The sequence below is a fragment of the Chlamydotis macqueenii genome, chromosome 13 (assembly GCF_036417535.1).
Source record: "Chlamydotis macqueenii isolate bChlMac1 chromosome 13, bChlMac1.mat, whole genome shotgun sequence".
NCBI lineage: Eukaryota > Metazoa > Chordata > Aves > Otidiformes > Otididae > Chlamydotis > Chlamydotis macqueenii.
The window spans coordinates 10,633,900-10,647,380 of record NC_141568.1 but is presented as its reverse complement, the minus strand read 5'-3'; the positions used below and the strand labels follow the sequence as shown (position 1 = coordinate 10,647,380).

Sequence of the window (13,481 nt, the reverse complement as noted above, 5' to 3'; positions counted from 1 at the left end):
ATTGTAGCCTAATCCTCTGCCCTGCAGGCGTTTGCAAAGCCCTGAGCAAGAATTCGCTTTTTTTCCTCCTCTTCTCCCTTCCCTCTGTTATTTAGAGACGGGATTATTGCCTTTCTTCTCATAACAGCCTCGGCAGTTTCATTTAAAGGCTTTTTTTTTTTTCCCCTCACACACACACATCCACACACACACACAAAATAAATAGAAAAAGAAGCAGCAAAAACAGAGGGGGGGGGAGAGGGAGAGAGAGAGGCTTTAAAAATAATAATAATCACAGCAGGATCTGCGAAGCAAAGATAGTAATAAAAGCAAAAAGCTGAGCCCATCCACACACAAGCCCAACAGAGCCCAGAGGCAGAGGGGGGCTCGCAGATCTCCTCCGCGCTCAAGGTAAGGAAACCGGCGGCGGCTGCCGGGGCCGGGGCCGGAGCGCGCCGTGCATCGCATCGCATCGCATTGCATCGCGCTGCACCGCGCCGCGCCGCGCCGCACGCTCGCGCGCCTTCGCCCGCTCGCTGCTTTTTTTTTTTTTTTTTTTTTTTTTTTGGAAAGTGCCTCTTCTTCAAACTAACTCGGCTCTTGGCTCCGGAGGAGAAGCGGCGGCGGAGGGGTGTTTTTTTAAAGCTACAGGACGCGTTTGCAGCCGCCCCGCTTTGCTACAGCTCTGCGTGTGTGTGTGTGGTGCGTGTGTGTGTGTGTGCGTGTGTATGTTTTGTTTTGCTCCGCTCCAGCATGGGCAGCGCCCGCGGAGCCCCGCGGCCCGGGGTGCCCGCGCTGCCGCCCCGGCCCCGGCTCTGAAGACGGCCCAGCCCCAGCGCGGCGGAGGCAGCGCGGCTCGCTCCGCGCTCTCGCATGGTACACGCGGGGCCGCGGCCGCGCCGCGGGGGTCGGGCGGGCGGTGGCGCGGGGGTGCGCGGGCCGGGGCGCGGGGGCTGGCGGCGGGGCGGCTCGGCACAAAGGGAAGGCGGGCGACAATGGGGAGCGGCGCGTATGGAAAACACGGGCGGGCTGTGAATGAAACTCTGGCGCCAGTGAGAGGGGAAGGCTTGGTCTGGGGTAGACTTCAAACCACTCTAGGCTATAGTTTGCATTTCTGTTCCTGCATGCGATGTGGCACACTTCTGCAAAATTAATACATTAGCCTGGCTAATGCTCACCACCATTGGCTGCGCAGAAAATGTACAGGATCGGGGATTCGGGGTTGGCTTTTTTTTTTTCCCCCTTGCATTCATCTAAGATATCTCCTTTCTTGTTATGTGGGAATAAGTAAAGGACGCCATGTTGTGCCTTTTTTTTTTTTTTTTTGGTTGAATTTTACCTTTGGGCATGTAGTGTTTTCACAAGAAAAAGGCAGAAGTTGAGTGACCGGGTGGGTTGCTTGCCGGTGATTTCCCTGACCATCAGCAGGGAAAGGCGTTTGGGTGACGTGAAACTTGCACTAAATGGACTGGAGACTGCCGGAGATGGGGCGGGGGGGGGGGACACGACAAGGAGAAAGCATTTTCTTTTTTTTTTTTCTTTTTTTTTTTTTTTTTCCCGGTAACCAGAGCTCCAGAGGGACCCACCCCCCCACCCCCCCCCCCGTAAAAGTTTTGGCCACGATCTCCTCTGTCACTCAGTCCAGTGTTCAGTGGAGCAGCGTGGAGGTGTGTGCAAATGTTTACAGACTTTTAATTTTGGGAGCCATCGGGCCCGAGCTTTACAGTCCCCCCCGTTCCTCCCCCCGTTTTGTCTGTAGGCTCGGTTCACGGCGTAAGCAGTTGCAGTGGCTCTGGAGGCAGACCCGGGCGGTCGCCGTCCCTGTTTGTAGAGACAAAGGTAATTGCCGAGTCTGTAGCTGTGCCCCTCCGGCTGCGCCAGGCGCAGGCTGGGGAGATGCAGGCGTTGCCGTGAAGTCAGGGGAGCGCCGCGGTAACTTCTGCAGCCGGTTATTGCCCCGGGCTGCGGGGGATGGGGCGGTCGGGGGGCTGCCCGGGGGTGGTTTTACCCCTGGTGTTGTCGTGGCTCTGCTGGTAAAGAAATAAAGGTCTCTGGGGAGGGGAACAGCTTCCCCGGGAATCCATCATGGGACTAGCCGGGGAGCAGCTGCGGGTCCTGCTCTGGTTGGAGCCCAGCCTGGGGTCCTGCAGCCCGGCCTGGGGTCCTGCAGCCCGGCCGGGGGACCGGCATCCGGCTGGACCCCGCTCGGCCGGGCTGCGGCCCCGACCTGCCCTGGCTCCGGCTCCCGGGGGAGCGAGGTGCTCCATGGCAGGTCCGTAAACCTGCCGTTTGCATTTCACGTCTTAAATGTGCATGAAGGAATTAAACTGCACGAGTGAATAACAGCATTAGTTTCAATTAATTTTTATCCTGGCAACAATAAACTTTAGAAACAAAGCGCTTTTACATCCTTAATTAGTCTTGCTTCCCATCTGTAGTCTTTTAAGCGCCTGCTCCTTGATTTAACTTTGTCCCTCCTTCAGAGCCGCCTCCTTTTTCATTCTTTTCCCTTTTTTCTTGTTATCCCTTCCAAACTGCTGCCAGTTTCTTTCCTGCAACCTTTCACCTCCCTTGTCCCTATCTGTCTGCTCTGCGCTGTGCAGTTTATTTCTACTGTATTTTCCCAACATCAACAGCGGTATTGGTTACCATGGCCCCGAGCTATGTGCAGAGGTGGGAAAGCTTCATCCGCCCAAAAGTTCTTACACTTTTGAAGTCTTTCTTTTAGTAGGATCTGAAATGTATCATCTAGAGTGTGTATTAAATGAACAGTATTCCTGAAGGCTTTAGAGCAAGAAAGGCAACACCCTGGAAAATTCTGCAGTCTTTCAGCATTCTCTGCCCTAGGGTTATAGCCCTGGGCACGGAGCTGAATGGAGCTCTTACAACTGCCTTCTGTTTACCTTTTATGGTTAAAATAACAGCTTAGCAAAGAAGCAACTTCATGGAGAAACGATTCAGTGAAATCATCTCAAGCTGTAGCAGCATAGCTAGTTTAATCACCCCTAGAGAGCTGAACAACTGTGAGCACAATGGGACACAAAATCATTTTGTGTGTAAATGAGCATGGCATTGTGATTATTTCACTTTGCATGGGCAAATAGTTTTTACAAGCAGTACTTATGCAGTTAGCTTAGAAAGGCAGAAAAAGATAAGCTGGCTCTGAAAGATCTTGGTGTGTAATGTTTGAAAAACTAAATATTCAGATAATTTGGGAATCAGACTCTATTGATTTTGCCTTCAGCAGGTTCCTGTGTTACTTATTAGAGCAGGGTTATTGCCTGTGCCACTAGTTGGGATGCTGTATCCTGTTGTAGGCAACTAAAGAGCAAGGATTATTTTACATGGTTTAATAAATGAAGTTTGTTAGTGTTTCTGCGATATTTACCCTTAAGGTTTTAATTTTCACATCAGTATTAGAAAATATGTGCATAAAGACTTTCACTGGATAAATACATTTAGGATTTTGCTTTGTGCATAAAATAAGTACATTACTCAGTGTGATGAATTTTAGCTGCATTTTACATTAAGAAGAGGAAGGAGTCATTAGGAGTAGGGTTACGGTACCTTAACAAATAGGGGGTATTTATTTTTTTTGGGGGGCAATAGGAGTGTTTTCGGTGCCCTTTATGTAGTGCTTAGCAATTACACCCCGTGATAATTTGCTCATATGAAAATGTTCGAATTCCGCAACTTCAAGAAAAACGTTGGATTCATTTTTTTAATACGAATCCTCTCCAGCCAGGGGAAAAGCCTGTGTTTTAATTCCCCTTCTCCTCCCCTCCCCCAGAAAGCCAGTGGCACCCTCAATGAGTATAAAAAGCCATAAAAGTTTGAGAACTATCTTAGCTTTCCAATGATTTTCTATAATTAAGTGTTTTTTCAACACACGCTCTAGCTGAGAGGTGCCAAAAGCAGAGGATTGTTCAAAAGGTCCTTCCAGAGAACAGTATAAATTAAATATCTACTGTGTGAGTATGGCCTCACTGAGGATCTCAGACTCCTTACAGATCAAGGAATTTACTGGTATACTAACATTAAACAAAATCCTAAGATAGCAGCAGTGTTTAAATATGCACAAATAGATTCAAATCACTTGATCTTTAGCTATCTGTGCATATTTTAAAATTGAAGTCTGTATTTCAAGACAAATGGTTAAATGGAAGACGCCTTTACAGAGGACTGGAAGTCCTTTGATTTCATTTGGAAATTGTAACAAGGGGTGCAGATGAGCCCTAATTAGGCACTTGTTTTGTGTCACTGCGTGAGATTTATTTCTAAGGCAGCTCTGTACCGTGCGAGGTCTGTACCTTTATCATTAGTGATAATAGTTGGGGTCTGAACAAAGACAGGGTTGACATTCAGCCTGGATCTTCTGACCCTGTCATTTAAGTGGAGAAGTAGAGAGTGAACATGAGTTTACAGTGCTCTTTGGTAAGGACAAAAAAAAAGGCTTTGTCTGTGTTGGCAGACAGATGAGGCACCCACAGATTAGTAAACACATCGTTAAAATACTGTAGGTACTTACATACTAAGTTGTTTTTAAAAGTTTGTTCTTTTCTTTATGCTATATGACATATTTACTGAAGATTGCCCACAACAGGCTCTTGTGGGAAACAAGCAAGCCACGTCTCCAGTCATGAAAGGATTCAATCACTTTCCTTGAAGGTGGTGCTGTAGTAAAAATGTTAATGCCCAATTTTGCATCGGCTGACACAGAAGTCCTAGGACAGAGTTGGCATTTGCTTCGTGTTCAGTGCAGATGTCCATCCAGCCTCCGAAGAGAAAGGATGTGGATTCATAATGGGGTGATGTATTTCTGTGCTGTAGATGCGGGCAATTCTTAGAAGCTAACCGAGATGAGATAAAGTAAATGGAGATGTTGTGATGACTTTGTGAAGCTGTCCAGATATATTAAGATTTTTCAGTCCTTTCTATATAGCTCAGTTACAATTTCTGTTAGAAAGAATGTTGCTAATTGTATGTTGGTTGAGTGACATAGCCAGGCATCTCTTGCAAAATACGCTAAGAGAAAGGCGAGACCGGCTTTAGATTTCTAAGAAACATTGTCAAAGTAATGTGGGAGAAATGGGAATTCACTTTGCAGTACTGCATGTAAAGTGCTTGTCACTTGTAAGGAAGAGCCTGGATGCTTGGTAGCATGCTTGCAGAACAAAATACCGAGAAAATTAGATTATATTCAGAAATGTCTTCAACTATAATGTTTTGCATATGTTGCTTTACCCATAAGGGGGAGAATGGATGGACATTTTCTTAAAACTTTTATAAAAGGTTGGGGTTTTTTTCCCGTTTGACATGTATGCTGTTTAACTGAAATCAGCTTTGAGACACTCGTTTCATGCAGAATAAGCAGTGCTTTTCTTATGGAAGAGAATCGAGGAATTTTCTTTTGCCATGGTTGTCCTGTTCATTTTTAAGACGTTTTGGTATTTTTTGCTTTGTATGTCAGCTGAAGATTTTGGGGCTCAAGTCAGAGATTTCACTAATTTTCAAATATTTTTAGGGCAGTAAACATTAGGTGGATTGTTGAATTTGTAATTTCACATGCCAGATTTTACAGTAATTTCTAACGCGTCTTGTCATGAATGCATGGGTCAGTTTATATATCTTCCTGTTTTCACTGCTTCTAGGTATCAATTGCCTTCAGTTTGAAAGCTTATTAGTTCTTCGTGTCTGATATTAAGGCTTAACTGAAAGTTATCCATTTATTTCACAATTATTGAAAATAAACCAGAAAATTGATCTTAGTTTGATGTGAAATTTACTACATGTATAAACTAAATGCCTTAGGTACTGAGGAAGTCACTAATTTAGAGGTGTCTCGTTACTGAGACAAACTTGCAAAAACCCCTGAATCCCAATTCACAAATTGGTTATTCGTTTGTCAGGGGATATTTCACATCTAACACATAAGCCCGCGACCTTTAATTAGAATTTTGCAGTTTGTTTTATGCCCCTTGAGGCTGACACCTTGAAATTTTTTTTTCTTGATTTCTTATTGCTAATAAGCATCTTTCTCTTCCCCTCTGGTACTCTGAAGAAAATGATGCAAATACACTTAATTACAGTGGTGGCAATAATTTGTTAGCTGAATATGTGATCAGGCAGATGCAAAAATGATCTGATTAGATCTGTGATCACACTGGAAAGAAGGGTAACACACTGCTACATTTAAGAGAAACTGTTCTTTTTTGCCTTCCCTTTGCAGGAGGGAAGAAGCATGTCCCGTCTGTCTCTAACACGGTCCCCGGTTTCTCCTCTGGCTGCTCAAGGAATTCCTCTCCCAGCTCAACTCACCAAGTCGAACGCTCCCGTGCACATCGATGTAGGAGGACACATGTACACCAGCAGCCTGGCTACCTTGACAAAGTACCCAGACTCCAGGTAAGACCTTGGCGTTTTCAAGCTCGCTGCCCATTTCTGTTCATTGCACGGAAAGACGCATGTTCCTGTGAGGAATATTTCAATGCAAAATACGATTTATTATATATTCACCAGTTATGAATAATTCAGTTTCCGGTTTATACAGTAACTTTACTAGGGTTCTACAGAAAAAAAAAGCCTGTAAAATTTATGTATTATTTAGAGAGCCTATTCATTTTCTCTCTCAGCATCTTCTGCACTCAGCTGATATATTTGAAGCACCTGTTGGCGTGCTGCCCTAGATTATTTCCAAATGTACCAAGCAACTTTTTTCCTTCAGATTTAGGGGGAAAAAAAAATTCCCTTTTTTATCTTCCTTTAAGAAAACAGAACAGCTCTGTTACATTGGGACTAATATGGATGCTTCTGTTGGCCAGCCAAAATCCTGAACTCGGTGGTAGCTGCGTGCCTCAGTGGCAGCGGTCATTTCCTTTGGGCAGTGGCCATCCAACCTGCTCTGTCTGCTTGCAGCTGCATTAGATTGATTCCTTGCATGTTTAAAGTTAGCTGATCTGGGCTGGATGGGTTGGTGACATGTCTGGCAAGGTTTGTTTAGGTCTGGCCAGTATTATCACAGAGTGGACTACAGGTATGTCAAATGAGGAATAGATGTGGCATGAGAGTATATTTGTGTGTGTGACGTAGAGTCTCTTCACGATCTGCCCGGCTACCAGTCCCAGTGTACTGGGCACCATGAAGGGTGGGGAATCCTGGGCGGCAGCGGGCCGGTGACAGCAGCGTGGAAGGGACCGCTGTTTGAAGGGTTAAAGCATATTCATTGGAGCACTATGTTAAAATATACCTGATTTTGATTTACAGTTAAGGTCGCTAAAACAATTCAGCTTTTTGTTATTCTGACTGCTTATTTTCCAGAAGGGTAAGTGCCTTGTGTGTAACCAAGAGAGGGTGGGGATGTGCAGTGTCAGGGTGCCCAGCGGACTGGTTAAAGGAGGCACTCAAAAGCAAACCAGAACCCAGATCAGCAGGGTTTTTTTGCCAGAGTTTTTGCTACCTGAATGGCCAATATTTCCATAAAGGGATAGATTTTTAAATTTTTTTTTTTGTATGACAACCAGTGTAAAGCTCTAGCTTCATTTTAAGATTTCTTGTTTAAAAGAGCTAGGGATTTTTGCACAGATTTGGCAGGTTCCCAAGCAATAAATGACATTTATGGAGACACCTTGAAACGCCTCTGATGTCATAAAGCATATGGCTGTGATTTCATTCCAAGGAGAGGGAGCTGCTGAAATTATCTACGGAAAAGAAACAATTATTAAAATACCTATATTTTATGGTTAGGATTTTTCTGGACAGTGTCTGTTTAATGATGTCTCTGTGGTATTACTTTAGTCGTAGAGAAGAAATCTGTTCAGTGGGGAGAGATTTAAGAGAGAAGCAGACAAATGCTTTATAGTATTAAAAAATACAGAGGAGATTCAGCAGTTTTAATGGAGTAGCACGTCTGTTGGCACATTTTAAAATATCACCGCTGACACAATTTTTAAAAAATACCCCATATCAGACTTACTTAATAACAACTTCAGTTATGGAAGCTTTAGAGAAATATACATGAATTCACAGATTTTATTAAAGAGAACACAGTACTGATCGAAAACCCTTTTTTTCCCCGTTTGCTAAATAACAAACGTGTGTTTCTTAAGAATTTGTACTTTGTTTAACTAAAAGTACAAAACTGTGACTGACAGAGCTCATGTGCTGCCTGATCTTTTGGTGTGTATTGTCTTTCTTTTGTATTACTATGTTGTCTTAAAAGGCTTGAATGCTTTTTCAGCTGCTGAAACTTCAGTTCTCACTGGAGTGAGAGCTTACAGGATGAGACCTATAAATCACAAAGTAACCATGTATATTTTTATAGCAAAAGATAACCCTTCAGCAGCATCCCAAGTAGGACATACTGCTACATACATTATGAAGCCAGGTGAAGGATACACCTTAATTTGTTATTTTTTCCTGTTTTAATTTTTTTTTTTTTCCCCTGCAGTGTTGCATAGTAGACTTGGTTGGTTAGCCGCCATTGAGTTGGTTACCCGCCTGCTCTCATTCCCAGTTAAGGCAAAGTACTTGCAGTTACCTCAGTGGGGATGGTTGGAGCTCCTGGCGGTGCTTCACTGTCCTGGTGTGTGTCTTTCATAAGGCACAAGGTTGTCTTCACAGTGCTCTGACTGGGAGAGGAATCCCAGGTCTCTTACAGGTGCCAGAGTAGAAGACAGCTTTTCTGAGCAGGACATCTGGAAATTATGCCAGAGCACTGTTAGCTTGGGCTCAGAGATAATGGGCATGGCCACATATAGCGGCATGGCCATACTCTTCCACATGCAGAGCTTTCTGGATTATTTTTGGATAACACATTAAGCTCTTTAGTATGAGCATGAGCTTAAAAAGTTCAAATCTAAGAAGTTAAACAAATTGGTAATTGTATTTCAGCAAAAGATGTAAGCATATGCTGAAATGCTTTGCTAAATCTTAGCTCCAGTCACGTAAAATGCAGTTTGTGCTTACTAAAATTGAAAGCTATTGGAATAAACTTTGTGTTTCTTTGTGTTACAATCTCTAGTTCTTTCTCTGTGCTCCAAAATCCTAAGTAGGCTTTTAGCTTGTAGTACACACTGGACATGTATGTTTGAGGACATGTACAGGTTGTGAGTGTATGTATAAATACAGTCAGGGTATGCGTACACAGAGACATCACATGCTAATGGGAAACAGAAAAAAAAATAGTTCTTCAAATCATGTTTATCCTGCCATAGTATTTTTGAGGAGGCCCAGTCCTGTTAGGTCCTGAACAAACTCAGTTGACGTCGACTTCAGTGGGAGGGAAGAGCTCTCAGCAGCTTGCCAGATCAGGCCCAGCAGGAGCAAGTATAGGTATGACCAGTTCCTGCCTATACCTGCTCTCCAGTCACCCCTCTGGTATGATATAAATTACACCTGACAGCAGGCAGTGTGATACATTTCTTATTGTAATTTGTTAGGATTGACTGTGCTCAGCCCACTCGGCCGGCTCTTCTCGGCTCTTCCCAAGGTCTGTGGCTGGCGCTAGTTCAGGGGCAGAAAGGACCTGATTCTGGAAGTCTTACTCACGTGAGTGAATGGCTGGTGGTGTGAAGTTGGAAGCCAGATCTTGCGTTTCAGTGATCCCAGAGTTGTTTCAGAGCAACTTTGACGATGTCTTTGATGTTGTTTGTACTAGTGCAGCTGCTGTGAGAAGAGCATTTGTCCGTTGATTAAATTTGCATAAGTAAAGGGTGCCAGATTAGGCATTAAAGGGGATAGACGCACTCTTTCCAGTAAGTTTTTATGGGCTACATAAATTCTCTCATCTAAAAAGGAGAAAACTTGAGCAGCGCACAACTGATGTGACAAAGGAGAAGAGGGTTAAACAGCCACTGTCAAAGATGGTTTCTAAACCACTCACCCTTGCCTTATGCACTACTCTTGCACACCTTTCCAGTTGGCTTTTTGAAATAAACACCTTACAAGAAAGGAAGCTGACCTTTCAGAGGGTGAAAGGCAAGGAAACATGGGAAACATATAAAAGAAATGATCACCAACACTGTAATGCTGGTGGTCACAGAAATTATCTCAGAAACAACATTATTAATCCCTCTTCCTATAGCTACCCTGTTGAATTCAGTCTAGTGACTTTTTACCATCAATGCCTTATTTCTAAAGTAACTGTCTAAGTTAGACAAATTATTCATCTTTGAGAGCATTTCCTCTAGAAATTCCCTTCCGTGTTTTCACCCAGAGGACCTCTGAAGCGGCCCCTTCACACATTGACACTTGAATATGGATTTATATGGCAGATTGTAAAGGCTGCAAAAGCTCTAGCACATCTATAAAGTGAGTTGCAAATTGTATTTATCCAAAGCAGTGAGACAGTGAACTTGGTGGCAGACGTCTCGCTGACGTCAAGTGGAAAAGAAGTAGAAGTTCCAAATCCCTGTATACCCCAGCAAGCCCCAGCTTCTCGATTTCACTGGAAATTTTGATACCACTTTGAATTTCTGTTAGAAAGCAGAATAAGATTTTTCACCAGGAGCCTGTCCTTTTCACAGCCCTGAATAATATTTTTAACTCAGCTAATTGCTGTGAGCTCTTTGCGAGTTGTTCTGCTATAAAAGGTAAATATATTTACCTCACATTCTTGGTTAATTAGTATTTGTTCTATAACCCTCTATTAAAGATTAGTATACTCTTTTGTTCAAAATGTATTTATAAAAGCTCCTGCTTTCTATGGTGTTGTCATGTGACAAAAGCCAGCAGGAATAATTGTAGTTGAAGCAGTGACGTCTAGATGGGAGTAGTGTGGGTGCGCAGACCCCAGGAAGCCTCCCCTGACAGTCTGCAGCGCACTGTGTTTGCGACCTGTCTGCTCCCAGCCCTTCCTCCTCAGGCAAAGGGAGATTTCTGACCCCGTGGCCCAAGGCATGCTGAGCCAGTGCTAACATAGTACACGTCCTCATCTCGGCTTTTGGGGCACCTGGGCTTTACCACCCCCTTCTCTGTCCTCCAAAGAAAACCAGCACAGGCTCACATTTCTTTCTCGTGTAGGATCAATTCAGTGTTGCTCTTATAATAACTTGTTTGCTAATTTTCCATGAAATCTCTGTGTTATTGATGTTATTGCCTGAAAACAATATCTGATTAGCAAATTTTGTCACTTACCCTATGCTGGCAGTTATGGTATAAATTAGTCCTTAAAGAAGGCCTGTACTCCGGACAGGTTAAGTGAAGTGAAGACCAGATTTGTTCGTAACGAGAGGTAGTTGGTGCCTGCGAAAGCACAGCACATTGAAGGGCAGGATCCTGGTCTGGAGCAGAAGCGATGTTGGTTCTCCTGGGCCAGCACAGCGTCCTGTCAGCCGCGTGCCACAGCAGTCCTGCACCACTGTGGCATCAGTAGCGTCCATTCTGACTTACGTGTCTCCCAGACTTCTCCATGCCACTACCATTCCATGCTGTTCACCCACCCCACATCTGTATGGTGCTTTCAGTCCCTCTCTCATCCCGGCACACCTGCTAAACGACGCTGTTTTACACACGGTGAAGGACGTACGCAAGCATGCTGCCATGGTGCATTTCACCCTTCATGAGGGACCACTCCTCCCACTGGGGGCAGTTGTTGAGTGCCCCATTTGTGGGGTGATGCCAGGCTCTGACGCTCTGGGGCTATGAACTGTTGTTTATTACCCAAAAGACAGAGTTTCTGAGTTGGAGCCAGCAGCCCACATTCAGGCAAAGTGCTACAAAACGCGCCTGCAAGTGAGCTGCAGCGCAAAGCTCATTAATTTTAATAGGTATTGTGAACTTAAACCGTACAGACTTTAAAGCAAAACACCTGAAGAGGCAGGAGCAAGTGTTTTTCCTGCACGCTACAGATGCTCAGAGATGCAGGTTATGGGCACAGTGCACAAGCACTGCGCACACGTAATGACACTGCGCACGGGCACGGCAGCTCTGCAGAGTGGGGTGCGCCTGCCAGGGCTCCCCAGGGCTCCGCCGCTGTTTAAGGCGATCAGGTGTCTGCTGCAGATGAGAACAAGTAAAGGAGCTGAAAAACAGAGGTTTTGGTTATATGCAGCGCCTTTTCTGAATTAACATAAGAATTTTCATGGAGATTAAAATCATTTTCAGTTTCATTTCATGCACCTGCCATTTAGAGATAAATCTTTTGAATTTTTCTTATTTGGTTGTTGACTGGGCAAATCTCTCTTTGGTTTCCAAGGAAATTCTGACCAGCAGAACACACGGCGGGGGGCGGGGGAAAAAAAATCCTTGAAAAGAGCCTTTCCCCTTCACATCCTCTGTCTCCCCCGAGTCTGCCTGTGGATGTTGCATTTACTGGAGTGGGAGCTGGTACAAGCAAAGGAACTCTTCATTGCCAGGCTGCTGAATCACATAGTGTAAAATGAACCGGTCCTTCCCCGTCTGCAAAGCCAAGTATTGCTGTTTTGTATGGGCGCTGCGTGGCTGAGGTCACGCACATCCATGCAGCGCTTCGATCAGCTCTGGGGAAGGTGTGAAGCAATAGTTCCTATGGGCAGACGTGCGTTGCTGCTGGGACACATCCAGCACAGCTCCCGGGCAGCAAGTGGGGCAGAGCACACACAGTGGGTGTAGGCGAGGAACCGTTTCCTCTTGCAGACAGACTGGCCGGAGCTGCTACGGCAAGAGTTGTACCAGTCCTGGGTCCAGAAGCACAAGTTGTGCTAGAGGGGTGCGTGGCTTAGCCTCTATGGAACATAAAAATAATCTGTAACAAGAATGTAATCCCAGCTGGGAATGATGATGTTAGATACCCTGTCTGTCTTTCACTAATGGGAAAAAAATCCTGGATTCAGGGTCTGGCAGAGCCCATGGGAATACACCGTGATAGCAGATTTCTCCGCATTACCCAAGGCTGTAGTTCTACAGCTGCAGCTGTGGCTTTGGTGGTGAAGAACAGTCACTGTAACCCTAACCCTTCACCCCAGTGACCTGGGGAGAGGGGAGGGAAGGAATGTATATGGAAACTGATTCTTCAGACTTCTCTGTGTCCACCTCTCCAGGATCTCCTACTAACTTTCATGTCGTGTCACGGGGAGTCACGACAGAGCTGAGCTGTCTGCTGTGATAGAGGTGTTTACTCCTTACCGGACTTCATAACCACTGCCGTGCCCAGCACAGCCACTGCCCGGGGACTGCCCGCAGGCTCTGGAGAAGAAAGCAGCGTTTACCCTCTGGGAGCACAGATCTTAACTGTAACTGGGTGCTGAGATTGGGCCCTGTTGATGAATGATTTATTTGTTTGTTTAATTGGAATATTTGATGAAACATACAAGAAAGTACTGCCTAGGTAGTCTCTGATAAACACTTTCAGAAATTACTGTTTCTCTGTGTACATTTATAGCCTGGGTTGTTTGGAGTTCTACACATAAATGGGTATTACAGCATCAAGGAGGGCTCAGACAAGCTAGTCCTGGAGAGGAGAAGATAACAAATGACACGCATCTGACTTATAGAAATAAAATTATGGCTGTGTTGCTATGCCTGGC

At 44.9% G+C, this 13,481-nt stretch overlaps 1 protein-coding gene across 3 annotated transcripts in view; it reads left to right on the top strand.

Annotated features, from left to right (window-relative positions):
* Window positions 1–284: 284 nt before the first annotated feature.
* KCTD15 (potassium channel tetramerization domain containing 15) overlaps window positions 285–13,481 on the top strand; it is a 42,125-nt gene continuing 28,928 nt past the window's right edge. The window contains exons 1-4 of one of the 3 annotated variants that reach the window (XM_086757949.1): window positions 708–855; window positions 1,558–1,646; window positions 5,799–5,801; window positions 6,209–6,384. In XM_086757949.1, the coding sequence (XP_086614075.1) occupies window positions 708–855; window positions 1,558–1,646; window positions 5,799–5,801; window positions 6,209–6,384 (416 nt within the window). Of the gene's footprint in view, window positions 391–707; window positions 856–1,557; window positions 1,647–5,798; window positions 5,802–6,208; window positions 6,385–13,481 lie in introns of those variants that run through there. The other 2 variants (XM_086757948.1, XM_086757947.1) reach the window with 2 other exon arrangements.